This window comes from Salmo salar, chromosome ssa11 (genome assembly GCF_905237065.1).
Source record: "Salmo salar chromosome ssa11, Ssal_v3.1, whole genome shotgun sequence".
Lineage (NCBI taxonomy): Eukaryota > Metazoa > Chordata > Actinopteri > Salmoniformes > Salmonidae > Salmo > Salmo salar.
The window spans coordinates 39,370,411-39,386,989 of NC_059452.1; the positions used below are offsets into that span (position 1 = coordinate 39,370,411).

Below are 16,579 nucleotides of genomic sequence, written 5' to 3' on the forward strand. Positions count from 1 at the left end.
TGAAGCCGGCTGTACTGGGTCTGTGTTAGTACTTGCTGAAGACGGCTGTATTGGGTCTGTGTTAGTACTTGCTGAAGCCGGCTGTATTGGGTCTGTGTTAGTACTTGCTGAAGACGGCTGTACTGGGTCTGTGTTAGTATTTGCTGAAGCTGTCAGTACTGGGTCTGTGTTAGTACTTGCTGAAGACGGCTGTATTGGGTCTGTGTTAGTACTTGCTGAAGACGGCTGTATTGGGTCTGTGTTAGTACTTGCTGAAGACGGCTGTACTGGGTCTGTGTTAGTATTTGCTGAAGCTGCCAGTACTGGGTCTGTGTTAGTACTTGCTGAAGCCAGATGTACTGGGTCTTTGTTAGTATTTGCTGAAGCCAGATGTACTGGGTCTGTGTTAGTACTGGCTGAAGCCAGATGTACTGGGTCTGTGTTAGTACTGGCTGAGGCTGGATGTGGATCAACTGAGTCTGTGCTTGTCCAGGCTGATGATCCAGCATCTCCTCTAATGACAAACTTAAGCATAGCACCTGTAAATTATAGATAACAATACTATTTTATCAGCTGCATCAGGCCCATTCAAACTGGCTCCCCCAGATTTCCTTTTATACATTTTCAAGTATAATATACTATTTATACAATGGCTTGGCTGAATACTTGATGGTTATTATTTACTGAGAGATGTGCATCCATATTGCCCAGTACGCCCAGCTAATCAACTTTTAAATTCAATATATAAATCAATATTCAATCCATTGCTTTCCATCTTACATTAGTCCAGAGTTGTAACTAAACCTTGATTGAGAGACTAGATAATCATTGTCTTGTTTTAAAATGATGTGCGCCTGTGAGGAGTGCCATCACGCCCATATTTTGTCTGGACTGGTCCCCACAGAGGTTGCTGCTGGAAAGTGCGAGTTTCATTTAGTGCACGCGCATATGAACGCATGTTCACGCGTGACACGGTTATCTTTTCCGAGCTGCAGTTTATAAACACAGTTGCCTGTTGGCGTTTATCAAACGTAATAAATAGTTGTATTTCACTCTCACTTTTGTTAGGCACAAAGTCACAGAACACAACCCTGGAAGTGGCTGGCAAACAAGACAGACAGACCAAGAGATGCACTGCCCAGCTAGGTTAGCAAGACAGACAGACTAGAGAGAGATGCACTGCCCAGCTAGGTTAGCAAGACAGACAGACTAGAGAGAGATGCACTGCCCAGCTAGGTTAGCAAGACAGACAGACTAGAGAGAGATGCACTGCCCAGCTAGGTTAACAAGACAGACAGACTAGAGAGAGATGCACTGCCCAGCTAGGTTAGCAAGACAGACAGACTAGAGAGAGATGCACTGCCCAGCTAGGTTAGCAAGACAGACAGACTAGAGAGAGATGCACTGCGAGCTAGCACATCTACTTAACGTTACTGTTATTTGCTGACAAACTTGGAGAGGAGAGAACACAGGTTTACCTGATAGCTATTCCCGCAATTCACTCACATGGTGTTTTTTTTCGTGACCAGAAGGAAAGTTCTGCTTCATCCTCTCATCGAAGTTGTAAACATTGACACCCGCTTTGACACGATGGGAGGCGGGGCTCTACGCAACTTGCGTAGTGAGCGTATAGGGCCGTCCGGCTCTGAGAATATAACACGTTTAACCATATTGCATGACTATAGTTTATTTTTACATGTTCTATGTTTGAGCTGCTTTTAAAAGCAACATTCAAATTGAAAACATAATTGGCATTGTTGAATTCGATTTTCATAATATCAAGCTAGGACTGATGGTTTTGGTTAGCTAGACAACAGATGTAGCTATCTAGTAATGTAGCTATCTAGTAAACTTGCTAGCTACTTCACTGGATGTTGAACACATTTCTACCTGCAAATGAACACACTACACAAAATAATATCACTATCATTTTATTTGCCTAGCAACACCTTTTACAGCTTCAGAACTTGGCCCCTAGTTGTGTCCTGACCATAGTAGACCGTATCTAATGCACTAGTTTACTGAACAGAACTAAAGTTTCCTAGTTCTAATCGCAGGGTCAGGTACATAGGTCGGGTAGTATGAACCATATCTGGTTTGGAGCTACATCTTGACTAATTAAGTAAGAGATAATCAACGAGGGTCTCTATGCGTTCACTGGAAAATAATGCATCTCCATAGAAACTTAGTTCCATTCCGCTTGCGCCGTCGTGGAACACACCTTCAGCGTCGCTTTACATTTTCCATAGAATGCATAGCCCCTCGTTGATTATCCCTTACTTATTAACTGGTCAAGATGTAGCTCCAAACCATATCTGGATCATACTACCCGACCTACGTACCTGACTCTGGACCTAAGATTAGGACGAGGATACTTCTTTAGTTCTGTAAAATATTGCATTAGATACGGTTTATTATGGTCAAGACATACCTATGGGGCAAGTTGTAGACTACAAGGTGTTGCTATAGGCTAATAAAATGATAGTGACATTATTTCATTACAAAAAAGTAGCTTTACAATATCAATTTAAAATGGCTATCAATTATACCTAATTTAGTTTCAATAATTATATGTTGACATTTACGTTTTTTGACTGTGCTAGAAACACGACGTTTTTCATGGAATTGCATATCAACTGACCTAAAAAGGAACATCGCATTAATTTCATGTCAGGGGTCACATGGTGACTGAAGTGCAACTGAGCAAATGTTGCCGTGCTCTTACATTTAAAATGTTTCAAATTACAATAATGGAGTTTGATAGATGACTCTATGTAACATTTTAGTAATTGAACAGATTTAAATGAGCAATTTGGGGTTACGTGCCTTGCTAAGAGCACATTGATATATTTCCCTTAGTCAGTTCAGGGATTCGAACCAGCGACCTTTCGGTTACGGGCTCAACGCTCTTAACCGCTAGGCTACCTGTCACATTTGTCTGCAGCAGTCTCGTCTACTAATTTATTTCAGCACATTCCAATAGTTTTCAACTGTTTCACTCCAGCATTCACGCGTGAAAAATGCCAGTCAAATACTATGTTCATAACCAAGTGGGAAGGTGGTAATTTCCCGTTGTTAACTATTAAATACTATTTGGCCGCATTATGTGCTTTGAAGTCGTTGAAATACGTTGATTGGCTAATGGCAAACAATCTGCGTCAACCATAAACAACAATTACAGCTATCATGCTCGCAAACAAATTATATTGTTTAATAAAACATATGAATAGATAGCTTTTTATAAATAATGTGTTGTTGTTGCATTTAACTGCATAAATGCTGTTATCTAGGTCATTTCCTTAGTAGGTGACGTCAGATATTTACATTTACATTTAAGTCATTTAGCAGACGCTCTTATCCAGAGCGACTTACAAATTGGTGCATTCACCTTATGATATCCAGTGGAACAACCACTTTACAATAGTGCATCTAAATCTTTTAAGGGGGGGGGGGGGTTAGAAGGATTACTTTATCCTATCCTAGGTATTCCTTAAAGAGGTGGGGTTTCAGGTGTCTCCGGAAGGTGGTGATTGACTCCGCTGTCCTGGCATCGTGAGGGAGCTTGTTCCACCATTGGGGTGCCAGAGCAGCGAACAGTTTTGACTGGGCTGAGCGGGAACTGTGCTTCCTCAGAGGTAGGGGGGCCAGCAGGCCAGAGGTGGATGAACGCAGTGCCCTTGTTTGGGTGTAGGGCCTGATCAGAGCCTGAAGGTATGGAGGTGCCGTTCCCTTCACAGCTCCGTAGGCAATCACCATGGTCTTGTAGCGGATGCGAGCTTCAACTGGAAGCCAGTGGAGAGAGCGGAGGAGCGGGGTGACGTGAGAGAACTTGGGAAGGTTGAACACCAGATGGGCTGCGGCGTTCTGGATGAGTTGTAGGGGTTTAATGGCACAGGCAGGGAGCCCAGCCAACAGCGAGTTGCAGTAATCCAGACGGGAGATGACAAGTGCCTGGATTAGGACCTGCGCCGCTTCCTGTGTGAGGCAGGGTCGTACTCTGCGAATGTTGTAGAGCATGAACCTACAGGATCGGGTCACCGCCTTGATGTTAGTGGAGAACGACAGGGTGTTGTCCAGGATCACGCCAAGGTTCTTAGCACTCTGGGAGGAGGACACAAGGGAGTTGTCAACCGTGATGGCGAGATCATGGAACGGGCAGTCCTTCCCCGGGAGGAAGAGCAGCTCCGTCTTGCCGAGGTTCAGCTTGAGGTGGTGATCCGTCATCCACACTGATATGTCTGACAGACATGCAGAGATGCGATTCGCCGCCTGGTTATCAGAAGGGGGAAAGGAGAAGATTAATTGTGTGTCGTCTGCATAGCAATGATAGGACAGACCATGTGAGGATATGACAGAGCCAAGTGACTTGGTGTATAGCGAGAATAGGAGAGGGCCTAGAACAGAGCCCTGGGGGACACCAGTGGTGAGAGCGCATGGTGCGGAGACAGATTCTCGCCACGCCACCTGGTAGGAGCGACCTGTCAGGTAGGACGCAATCCAAGCGTGGGCCGCGCCGGAGATGCCCAACTCGGAGAGTTGTTATGAGAGAAGTCGGCCTTCATGGATGATAGATGAGTGACCCACTAGTAATTACTAGTTCAAGTGGATTTTTCCCAGTCGTATGCAATGACTGTATATATGAATGGACAAAGCCATCGATCACATGACACCATTCACCCTGTGAACACTCGATAGTGCATTGAAGCCAAATGAAGTTGGTTAAGCTGGAGTCTCATGGAGTCATATGCCGCGTTCAAAACAACTGGGAACTCGGAAATATGCGATGTCAAATCATGGCGTCAGTAATCTTCAGGTCGGAAAGTTTGAGCTCTGTAAACAAGCAGTGTTCCAGACTTGAATTCCCAAATTCGATGACCCTTCAAATAGATTTTTCCCAGCCGGAGCTCGATTTCCCAATTCCGACTTCCCAGTTGTTTTGAACGCGGAAATAACATGCACAATTTCAGCCACTCCAGGAAGTGACGTTACAGGCTAGCTCAGCGCTGCCTCCTCTCATTGACGAACTCAAATTGAAGACAAGTAGATTACATTTCTTCCCGGTACGGGACCTCATATGTGTGCACACTCTGCGCATGCACCACCAATTTGTATGGGCCTAATCATATAATTATATTAATTCAAAATGATCGATGTGGGCCAAGTCATAAAGTTTTGTCATTGAACTTCTAAAATGTGCTATTTTTTTTGTGTGGCATAAACACAAGCAGGCATTATGTTTTCATCTGATTATCAATAACTTCAAAGGGCTCCTTTACTAGGCTACCTCCACACGTTCATCCACTCGCAACATATTTCCAGCCTCCAAACAGTGGTGAATAGAACGAGACATCTTTTACACAAAACACCATAAAGGGTCATGACATTTGGCGTATGTCATTAGGACAGAATTTATGCGTCCACTGTTGCCTGCGCAAGTCTCGATGTCAGCCACTCTTCTCTGCCTTGGCAAAATGGCAGTCTTCTCATCGAACCACATTGCATTTTGGAGTGTAGGCTATACCACCCGTTTTTAAGTCTAATTTACTAATTTAGCATGCCTCTGACATGCGGTAATGATAAATAATAGTGTAGTAACCTACAGTTTATTTTGGTAGGCTCGTGTTTTACTGGAACTGCGTACCCCCACTATTTATTTTGCTGGGGCCGCCTTACATGACCTTATACCTGAGGCTGCCATTAGCAACTAAATTATCCTTATAAAGCTTCTTCTATGTGCAATTTTATAATAATCGGTTCAAGGACATACATCTGTTGTATTAGAATCAATTATTGGCACCATGACTGTCTTTGAAAAAATATATATATTTACACGGAGATTGACCACAAAGATTGAAATTTTTCCATTCACTTATAATGGGGATCCTGTTTTCTGCTAACAATGCATGAGGTACACCGGCTTCAATGAGAGGGGGGCAGTGTCCTCTCCTGGCCATATGCGGTAAATTCCATCTTCCCACTTGGTTATGAACGCAGGGAAAGTACTTGGCAATGGTACCGCCCAAATCACCTGATTGGATAGGCATACGTTTTCCTAATCAATGTGGATAATTGTCTACCGACTACATTCATAAGTATGACCTCGACATGAGTGGCGGTTGTTTGAAACATTTCTGTTAGATATTTCCTACCATGGCGTTTTCATTGGTAAGAAAAACACCAACGAGTAGTTGTTTTTTCGCTCAATGGTTTTTGTCTTTCAAACAACAGTAGCACACGAAAAGCATATAGGCCTAGGCTACAATTAAAAGTAGTCTGCTACTGCTAGCCTAATAGGTTTAGTCCTAAATCTATGTAAAATGGACAAAAAGCCAATATCGAGACTTTTTGGCCTGAAAATGAACCTAGAATATGTATTATCCAGGGTGATCGATGTAGCCTACGAAGCCATATATTTTAACTTCAAATGTTAACATGCATTACTTGAATTACATCAAACTGATATTTTAACAAGTTTGTTCTCATTTCTAGAGAGACGAACTTCGATCCCATGACAATTGGGCACCAGAATCTGCGGCCTTGTCCACTTGCAGTAACGCGGACATATATCGTAGAATGAACACCATGCTGGGCAACTCTCTGGATTTTACTGGTGTGTGCACCACATCCGGCACCAAGGGAAAGCTAGACATGCTCCTGACCGGTAAACTTTCTTGCTGCACGTGTACTTCGGGATGACACAGTTATGCTTGTAATCAATGGCAGTAAAGGGAAAACTATTAGCATAATAAACATACAATTTCCCTTTTTTAATGGATTTTTGTAGTCTACACCACAGCTTTGTCATAATTGTGGGAACAGCTGATTCATGCTGCAGTATTGCAGCACTTGTAGGCTAAGCTTTCCAGAGCTTGAGGTCTTTGCCAAGACTCTCAGACACTGCAATTCTACTCTGTATTTAACCTGATATATTTCTTTTAAAATCAGTCATGCACTAGCCCACCCAGCTTGGCCTCTTTGTAGTTTCTAATGAATTGAAAAGATAATTGGTTTATAACTTGTTACATTGTTATGCTCAATTCTTAATATAAGGAAAATGCCAAAATGCACCCTGGTCTCAGAGCATTTTGTATTCTGTGTAAATCTGAGACTCCATTTAGTATGTTACTTTTCGTCATCACCTCTTTCGGATTATATATTGTGAGGTATGTTAAAGAATTATCTAAAAGTGATAATTTTAGGGTTAGTGAAAGGGTTAGCTAACATGCTAAGTAGTTGCTAAGTAGTAAGTAGTTGCAAATTGCTCAAATGCTAAAGTTGTCAGTGAGATTCAAACTCGCAACTTTTGGGTTGCTAGACGTTCATGTTAAACGCCCACCCCGACCAACCACCTTAAATTAGATCGGTTTTATGTAACTGTACCAAACGTGATGTAATATTCTTTGCAATCAGGATTTACATTTACTATGTTACGTCTAATCTGAGACCAGGCTGCAAGACGTCTTACACTTTTATTTGTATGGCTTCAACTCAGTTGGCACCAATGGTTTTTGACCCAACTTGTCAGCCCTTATTATGAACCTTCCATACAACTGTGTAACCAGACTTGGGGCATATTTTAAGTTTTATCATAGGCTAGTATTGTTTTTTTAATGCTGAAACATAACGATTTACAAGGTTGATTATGACTTTCACATTTTAAAGGTTACAACAATCATCCCTCCTTGACATCGGGTGTAAATGATGCATTCTAAATCTGGCAATATTAATCCAGCTAGAAACAAAGCTTCAATGATGGCCTATCCTCCTCCACCCAACCACCACCCATCTCCTCTGCCCTGCCATGTTGCTGAATCAGGACTGTAGATAGCAGTTGGAGGCTGTCCAGCCCTGAAGTGCAATGGGGCAAGCTGGCAGTGCAAATCACTCTGTCCTCCTACTTCTGATCAGTCAGCTGCTGCGACTATAGCTTCTGTGACACTGGCAAATCTGGGAGGGTGAGCCAGCCAGCTCAATACACCAGGGATTTCTGCTCTCAGTGCCCCCTCCTACCCTGCAGCTAGAATACTACCACACCCCTCTCTCTCTGCCGGTCCCCCACCTTCTCTCTGCTCATGACTCTCTCCCTCTGTCTGCTGCATCTCTCTCTGCCAGCTCACTCAGGAAACTAGGCTAGAGCCACTGTTAGCAGGAGCGGCTGGCTGCCATCGCTGACAGACGCTGTGCCGGGGGAGTCTGAGAATATCTCCAACAGGAATTTTTCATTACCCAGTTAGAGGAAACGGAAGGGGGGGGTGGTGGTGGAGCTGATGTCATTAGCAGGGGGGTGCGAGTGAATCAGCAGTCCGGTCACATGCTAAGTCGGTCAGTGATTCAGATGGAAATGCATGGCAGTTGCAACAGGCACAGTCGCAGCAGGTTCACCTGATCAACATGCAGGGAAGGGTTGCTACAGTCTGACTTCATTTCTATCAGTAAGATTTTGTGTTTGGGAAAGCAAAGCCATTTCATTCGACACCCCCGCCTTCTCGTGTCCTCTTCCCTCGGGCAGATGCAGGGTGCTTAACTGTTTATTAGCTCATCTCTCTCCTCGTTCGTCCACAGACCTGCAAGAATCGGACCTGGCTGCAGTGGGCAGCAGGATGCTCTTCCCAAGTAGCAGTGTCAGTGGCAGCGGAAGCTCTCTCCACGAGGGCTCCTCCAGAGGCCTGCCAGATGTCAACGACCTGGGCCTGGGCCTCCAGTCCCTTAGCTTGTCCGGCTGGGAGCGCCCCTGGAGCAGCCATGACACGGACACACACACCACCGCCGCTTCCCAGGCCCACACCAGCTCTACCTCCAGTGAGTACTGGAATACTTCCTTTGTAGTGAATACTGAACTATACTGTTGACAAAGTGTACATTTAAGTAAAGACTGGAAGTACATTAACATAAAGGCTTTGGCTGTCCTGTTACTCTACTGTACCACCTGTTCCAATGTGCTGGGAAAAGACTGCTAGTTGCTAGTCTGGTACTTCACATTGGATTTAATGAATTCTATAGCCTAGTTCGGTTTTGTGTGGCATTGTGTCAATGTAACTTGCTCTGGCTTTGAGACACTATGCTGCATTATCAGTAATGACTTCAGTTCAGGTGTTGGCATTGGAGGTTTCTCTTGGGTTTGGTCTGTAGTATTTTAGTGATACTGAGCCATTGTAATCCCTACATTTAGATCTTTCATCTGGCTGTTGCAGAGAATGAGGCTGTTCGTTGTCTGTGAACCTGCTATTTATATCCCCAAACAGGGTGAACTTCAATTTAACTTGTTTTTCAGATATTCACTAATTAATTGACATAAATTCAGCATTTTCCCTTCAGGATGCGAGGTTGAATATACTTCCCTCAAGCACCTTGTACATAATTATTAGTTTTGTCGAATCTCATTCCATGTTTTAGCTTAATGACATTACCCTGCCTCCACTGTGTCGCTTCCATCTCACTTTGTACTGACCCAGTTCTTGTGATGAGATTGTGTCAACATATCCATACATTCCAGAAACATGTTAACAGCACTGCCTTGAATGGGGCTTCTTAAGTGGGCCAGTAGTTAGATTCCCTTAGCGCCTCATGTTCAGCCCACTGGGACAGCTACAGACCCACAGTAAATATTTGGTGTGGTTGTCAGCTGATCCAGTCTGCATTGTCAGATCAGCCCAATGATCGGGGCTTGTCTAGCTCCTTACAACCAATGAAGTTCTAATGCTGTAGGATGGTAACATACTAGTTGTGTGTTAGACCTGTAGTTTCATTATGGAAGGTTGCATAGCAACTATAACAACGTGAGTGTTTTAACCTTGTTCTCTGGTTTTTGCCTTATAGTGTATTATCTGTCCTTTCAACATCTTGGTACCAGGAGTTCAATGGAAACTAAGTCATGCATTTTAAAATGGCGGTGCTTGGCTAATCAGCTGAAATGCTGAGTCTTTCTAGTCATAGTCAAAAACTGGCAGTGTGGCAGAATTCTAATCTGGAATGGACAGACGGCCACTATGCTAAGGCCTGATGGTTTGTCAGTCACAATTGGTCACTCGAAAGCATCCATTTTGTAACTAGTAGGTAAAAATGGGCTCCCAGAATATTTTCCTGTTATTGGCATTGTGGGTCGTACAACATTGTGGATTGCCTATACATTACCAATGGGTCACATAAATATCAGATTAATGTAACTATCTGCTGTTTTGTATGCTCTAATCTGGGAGCTCTGGACTCTGAACAATTTGAAATTGATTAACGGGTAGAAAAGTGCTAGTGCTGGTTGAATAGCCTTATCTCAGCTTCAGCCTCTGATGCTGCTAGTTGTAAGATCTGACTAAAACTCTGTTATGGTCTCAGTGCTGGACATGCTGGGCAGTCCCCTGGGCCAGATCCTGGGTAAGCCCCTTGGCTATAACCCCCCCAGTGAGCCCATGGGCACGGCAGCTGACTTCCTGGAGAAGTTCCCTGGCATGGCTCGCATGACCAGCCGCCTGGACTCGCGCTCCTTCCTGGACTCGCGCTCCAGCAGCCCTGTAGACTCTGAAACCAGCGGCTTCAGCTCCGGCTCGGACCACCTCTCAGACCTGCTCGTAAGCGTCTGTACTGGGGGGGGGGGGTGTACGTACGTTTGTAAACTGGAAGTGGCTTTAAATTGATGTATGTCAACTGCATGTCACTGTAAATGACATTCCACTAAATGATTATGGTTTAGATTTCATGTTTATTTTTAGGGTCAGAGTTTTAGTTTGTTGATCAAGGTCATGTGATATTTTGTTTTGCTGTAGTTTATGGAAATCTGTCCTTTCTGCTGATCTGAAGCATTATCTCTAACCCCCTCCCAACCAGTCCTCCCTGAGGATCTCTCCCCCCCTACCTTTCCTCATGTCCAACATGCAGAAGGACTCTATGAGGCTGAGCTCTCTGGGCTCCAGGCTGGACTACCAGGACCACGGCTCCCCTCTCACCCCACCGCCCAGCGCCACCAGCTCTGCCACGGCCCTGTCCCGCCGCTGGCCCGGGGCCTCAATATGGCCCAGCCTGGACCTGCTGGAGACGCCTGATGACCCCTTCAGCATCGAGAGGGAGGCCCGTCTGCACAGGCAGGCAGCTGGTATGAGATAATGTTAACACGCTCAGCTTTCTTTTGAATCTACACGTTCTACTGCTGTTAACCAGCTGTCTTTCCCTTCAGCTGTAAATGAAGCCACCTTCACCTGGAGTGGACAACTTCCTCCCCGCAACAACAAGAACCCTCTGTACTCATACAAGGTCTTCCTGGGAGGAGTACCCTGGGATATCACTGAAGGTACAGCTGCTTCACCGTTTCCATGGCATTAAATTGGCTATCTTATTTTAGTAGATGCAAACCTGGAGAGGAGAAATGTTAAACAATCTTGAATCTAATTGGTTCACAGTACACTGTTTCTGTTTAACTGACCTATTACTGGTCTTTGACTGCTGACCCTTTTCTCTCCAGCTGGTCTGATCAACACGTTCAGTGGCTACGGCCCTCTGAGTGTGGAGTGGCCCGGTAAGGATGGCAAGCATCCTCGTTGCCCTCCCAAAGGTAATATGCCCAAAGGTAATGACAGGCTGGTAGGATATTTACTCTTCCTTATGGTTCTAAGGTGGCACAGTGGTGGGCACTGGGCACACAGTGGGATGGTGAGTTTAGACACAAGTGTACTTGGTCATTCAATGGCTCCCACAAACCCTACCCCACACAAACATGTGTTATTTGTGCAAGAAGTGTAATATTCTGGGTTTCTTGGTCTAGCGTGTTGATAATGAGTGTGAGAATACTGCTCACCTTGCCGCCTTCAGAATGGAGGTCAGTGGATCGTATCACTTGAGGACTCACTAACCATTCAGAATAAACAATGAGCAACACTTAATGGAATGTCTTTGTTCACATACAACATACCAGTACTCTTGACCCCCTAATAGACTAGCAAACTCAGTGTCAGTTAGCCTGGTGTTGATGCTCTGCTGTGCTCTGCTGTAGGCTATGTCTACCTTGTGTTTGAGAACGAGAAGTCTGTTCGTGCGCTGCTCCAGGCCTGCACCCAGGACCTGCTCCACCCTGAGGAGAACGGAGAATACTACTTCAAGATGTCCAGCCGCAGGATGCGCTGCAAGGATGTGAGTGGGGGTGCTTGTGTGTCCTAGTGACCGCAGCCAGGGCGTTTTGACAAACTGCTGTATTTAAATTATTTCCCCTTTTCTCAGAAGTGAGCCTCAATCAAACATAAAAAATCCCAATCAAAATGTGTCTTTAAACTAGAGATCTGCAAACTTCTCTGTCTGAACATTTTGAGTCTCTCTCAAACATGTACACCCACAAGCCTCACAAGATTTATTTGAAGGTACCTAGAAGTGAATTTTTTTTAGTATATATGAAAATAGTTTAGTTCCTAAAATTAGGGTAATGCATGCAAAAAATGTCTCTATAGACAAACTTCCTCTTTTGGGGGGGGTGGGCAAATTCTGTTCCATGTAGTGGATCTGTTATTCAAAGCATTTCTATGGGCTAATAGCAGGAATGCCAAATTCAATGCTTAATCAAACAATTTGTATTTTATATATATATATATATATAATATATATAATTTTTCAGGGAGTCTTTCAGGGAGTCTTAAATCAAATGTCATACCATGGATAATTTAGGCAATCATTAAAAGTTATTGTTAGCTTAGTAAATGAGCCAGTTAAGGGTATAACAAAATAATGAAACCTCTGTGGGTCCCCTGTAGAGGTTCTGAAAACCACTGGTTTAGTGGAAAAGAGCTTGGAGGTAAATTCATGTTAACAGGATATCCAAACATTTAACATATCTGAAATGTTAAGGAACAAACACTGCTAGACTATTGCGACACCCCTTGACCCTCTTCCTCCTCTCTGATCTCACAGGTGCAAGTGATCCCCTGGGTGATCTCTGACAGTAACTACGTGCGCTGCCCCTCCCAGCGCCTGGACCCCAGCAAGACTGTGTTTGTGGGCGCTTTGCACGGCATGCTCAACGCAGAGGCCCTGGCCAGCATCATGAATGACCTGTTCGGCGGAGTGATGTACGCTGGGATTGACACCGACAAGCACAAGTACCCAATAGGTGCGATATTACTGTTGAAAGACTGGCGGCAACTAGCCTTGAATGTAGGATTATATTGGTTGATGTAGCTTCATTGTGAATGTCTATGGGGTGTGTTGAACTGTCTGAAATGCAGCAGTCATTAAGGGTCTAATGTACATTGACAGGTACTGCCTCCGCATTGCTTGCCATCTAAGTTTTCAGCTGGGTATCTGTAGAGCATTTTGCGATAAATGTGGAGGTAAAGAGTTTAACAAATTTGAGAAGTAGCCTATTGCTGTCTGGGTTTGACCTTGCATTGTAGGCTGGCTGGGTCCAGTGGAGGTGTAATGGTATCACTCCTTCATGATGTACAGGTTCTGGGCGCGTCACCTTCAACAACCAGCGCAGTTACCTGAAGGCTGTGTGTGCAGCGTTTGTAGAGATCAAAACCCCCAAGTTTACAAAGAAGGTAAGAGCCGTCTAGTTTTAAACACTTGACCAGCATTGACTGCTTTCAACTATAGTGAACAAAAAATATAAATGCAACAATTTCAAATTTTACTGTTACAGTTCACATGAGGCCCAACCTATGAATTTCACATGACTGGGAATAGATATCTGTTGGTTAGACACCTTTAAAAAATCAGGATCTCGTCACAATATTTTTGTGTATTGAAAGATTATCTTTGCAAAGGAGAAATGCTCACTAACAGGGATGTAAACAAATTTGTGGCCAAAATGAGAAGCTTTTTGTGCGTATGGAAAACATCTGCCATCTTTTATTTCAGCTCATGAAACATGGGACCAACATGTTACATGTGTTTAAGTGTTATGGCATATTATCATTGAATAATTGTAATGAAGGGTAATTCTGCCCTTCTCTCAATGGTCTGAATATAAGCACTGATGTCCCTTCTCAGGTTCAGATTGACCCCTACCTGGAGGACTCCATGTGCCAAGTGTGCAGTCGCCAACCTGGGCCGTTCTTCTGCAGGGACCAGGTGTGGTATGACATTAGGTTGATGTGAAGCTAGGATTACAACTGTATCTGGACTAATCATGTTCAAGTATGTATCTATCCACTAAGGCCTCCTATTAAGCCTTTATTCAAGAAGCATACATTTGTGTAAATTCAGTTTAATGGTATTGGTTAGACACATCAATGATACACACGCATGTTCACCACAGTGCACACTGTAAGCTCACTACTACCTGTGTTCTCCTCAGGCCTGCTTTAAGTACTACTGCCGCTCCTGCTGGCACTGGCAGCACTCCATGGACCTTCTGAGTAACCACCGGCCCCTGATGCGCAACCAGAAGAACAGGGAGTCCAGCTAGAGCAGAGGAGTCCAGCGAGGGGGCGGAGAGCCCCACACCTCACGGGTGAGGACACACAGCGGGGGTCCGCAGAGCACGAGTGTCCAGCTGCCCCCGACACCAGGGGCACCATGGCACTCCCACCAGGACTGGGGGAGAAACACTGTAGAGAAGTCTACTGCTGCACTTGCTACTTTTTGCTGTTTACTTGTTCACGTTGGCACTATGCACAGTGACCTTGTTGGGATAGTCAGGGGCCCCACACTTCCTTATGCAGTTTCCCTGACTTGTGGCCAGATGAGAGGATGATTCAGGCCAGGGTTCAGAAGTAGATGAAAATGCCTAGATTTTTTTTCTTCTTATCCTTAAGTTTTTTGATTTAGTTTTACATGCGTTGCATATTGAGAGCACGTCTCATTGCCTTTCGTTGGTAGATACCATACAGTGCCTTCAAATAGTTCCACCCCTTCCCCCCCACCCCCAGTTGGCTTACTGTTTTTCCTGTGCAAGCCAGCTGGTGTTTTTTACTTTGGAAGATGAGTTGGGCTTCATTTAACCAGTCGCATTTCAGACATTTTTACGCAGTTTTTTACTAATTTGTACACAAACGGTTTTAAGTCATGACAAGGAAATTTGGAACCGAATTCTACCTGGCGGCTTTTTAATTTTTTTCCCTCCCCTTGGTTTTTCCTCACCCTGAAGTATTAGTCTGGGGCTGGTGGTAGATTTGTTCTCCCTATGATGTTCTACTGCAGGGGTATGCAACCCTGTTCCTGGAGTGTCGCAAGGTCTGCAGGATTTTGTTCCAATAGGCACCACACCTGACCAATTGATCTGTTCAATGATTTCCTAAATTCAACACAGCTGGTCTTCCAGGTTGGTTAATATATAACATGAAGTACCTGTGGCCTCCAGGACCAGGGTTGTCTTACCCCTGTTCTACTGAATGGGTACAGATTAAGGTGTTGAAGCATTACTTTTCTTGTGGTGTTGGGCAAGTTCATAAAGCCCAACGTTACTGGACACTGCTTCAACTGGGTTTCCATGTTTTTCAATCAATTGGATGGATCTTTACTGAGACGAACGGACATTGACGTTTTGATTGTAAGTTACATGTTTTATTGTTGCACTTTTTAATTTGCACTTTAGGAGAGGGTGGCAGTGATTTGTAATCACTGTTTTTGTACATCAACAGAGGGGCCCTAAGCCCAGATATGAACAGCTGCTTGTTTCCTGTTGAATGTAGAACTTCCACTTTGCTAAAAACGTACCAAGAGCTTGAGTAGACCTAACACAGCTTTCCCTGTGCTTTCTTACTCCATCGCCTTCCTTGTTCCTGTTGGATATATGCATATTAAGCTGTGTGCCAAAGACTAAGTGTCTTTTCCCCCATCAAGTTACTCATGCTGAGCTTGTCTTAGCCCAGCTGCTTTTTAGAGTTTTGAAAGTCTACCTCACTGTGGTCTCTTTGCTGCTACTTACTGATGTGGATAATGTTCAGATTGGGCACAATAAAGGTGTTTAAGCATTACCTGTTGCTTCTGGTCTTGTATAGTAAAATCTTGTGATTATTTCCATGAATGTGTGCATAGCTCTTGGATGATTTGACGTTAGAAATAAGTAGATTTAAAGGGATAGAGCTTTTTTGAAGTTCTTTTTCAAGGCAATCATTGTTACCTCAGATCACCACCCCCAGCTGTTTCTTGATGTAAGTAGTGTAACCATGAGCCATTACAAGCTGAAGGAGAGCTGCACACTGTAGGAGCTCAGATGCTATCATTTAATAACCAACGTTTTGATAGACAAGCGGTTTTCATCAGGTACCACAATGATCACCTTAAGTTTTCATACCCCTTATTCCACATTCTCTATTGCAGCCTGAATAAAAGAGTGGTTAAGAAGATTCTCGGCCTCCCAAGTGAAAGTGGTGTAAGGCAGTGCTAGCTATGCCACTAGAGATGCTGGGTTTGAGTCCAGGCTCTGTCGCAGCCGGCCACGACGGAGACCCATGGGGTGGTGCTCAATTGGCCAAGGGTCGTCCGGGTTAGTTATTCCTCGGACACATTGGTGCGGCTGGCTTCCGGGTTAAGTGGGCTTTGTCAAGAAGCAGTGCGGTTGGGTTGTTTTGGAGGACGCACGGCTCTCGACCTTCGCCTCTCCCGAGTTCGGGAGTTGCAGCAATGAGTAAAGACTAACTACCAGTTGGATACCACAAAGGGGTAAAAAAAAAAGATTCTCACC

At 44.4% G+C, this 16,579-nt stretch overlaps 1 protein-coding gene across 4 annotated transcripts; it reads left to right on the forward strand.

Moving 5' to 3' along the window:
• The first annotated feature begins 6,033 nt into the window (after nucleotides 1-6,033).
• On the forward strand, nucleotides 6,034-15,869 carry LOC106587658 (cytoplasmic polyadenylation element-binding protein 1). 4 transcript variants are annotated; one of them, XM_014176242.2, is made up of 12 exons: nucleotides 6,034-6,144; nucleotides 6,469-6,640; nucleotides 8,542-8,778; nucleotides 10,309-10,541; nucleotides 10,798-11,062; nucleotides 11,144-11,257; nucleotides 11,429-11,533; nucleotides 11,957-12,093; nucleotides 12,862-13,060; nucleotides 13,396-13,490; nucleotides 13,942-14,022; nucleotides 14,249-15,869. In XM_014176242.2, the coding sequence occupies exons 1-12, from the start codon at nucleotides 6,130-6,132 to the stop codon at nucleotides 14,357-14,359; spliced, it is 1,764 nt and encodes a 587-aa protein (XP_014031717.1). In that variant the 5' UTR covers nucleotides 6,034-6,129; the 3' UTR covers nucleotides 14,360-15,869. The 4 variants fall into 4 exon arrangements, with proteins under 4 accessions (XP_014031717.1, XP_014031718.1, XP_014031719.1 ...); XM_014176243.2 differs by having other exon boundaries at nucleotides 11,429-11,518; XM_014176244.2 differs by having other exon boundaries at nucleotides 6,469-6,589.
• The last annotated feature ends 710 nt before the right edge of the window (nucleotides 15,870-16,579 follow it).

Coding starts and splice junctions, on each gene's coding strand:
- LOC106587658 (XM_014176242.2), top strand. Junction 11,063..11,143: donor TCTGCACAGGCAGGCAGCTG/GTATGAGATAAT, acceptor CTTTCCCTTCAG/CTGTAAATGAAGCCACCTTC. Junction 13,491..13,941: donor CCCCCAAGTTTACAAAGAAG/GTAAGAGCCGTC, acceptor GTCCCTTCTCAG/GTTCAGATTGACCCCTACCT.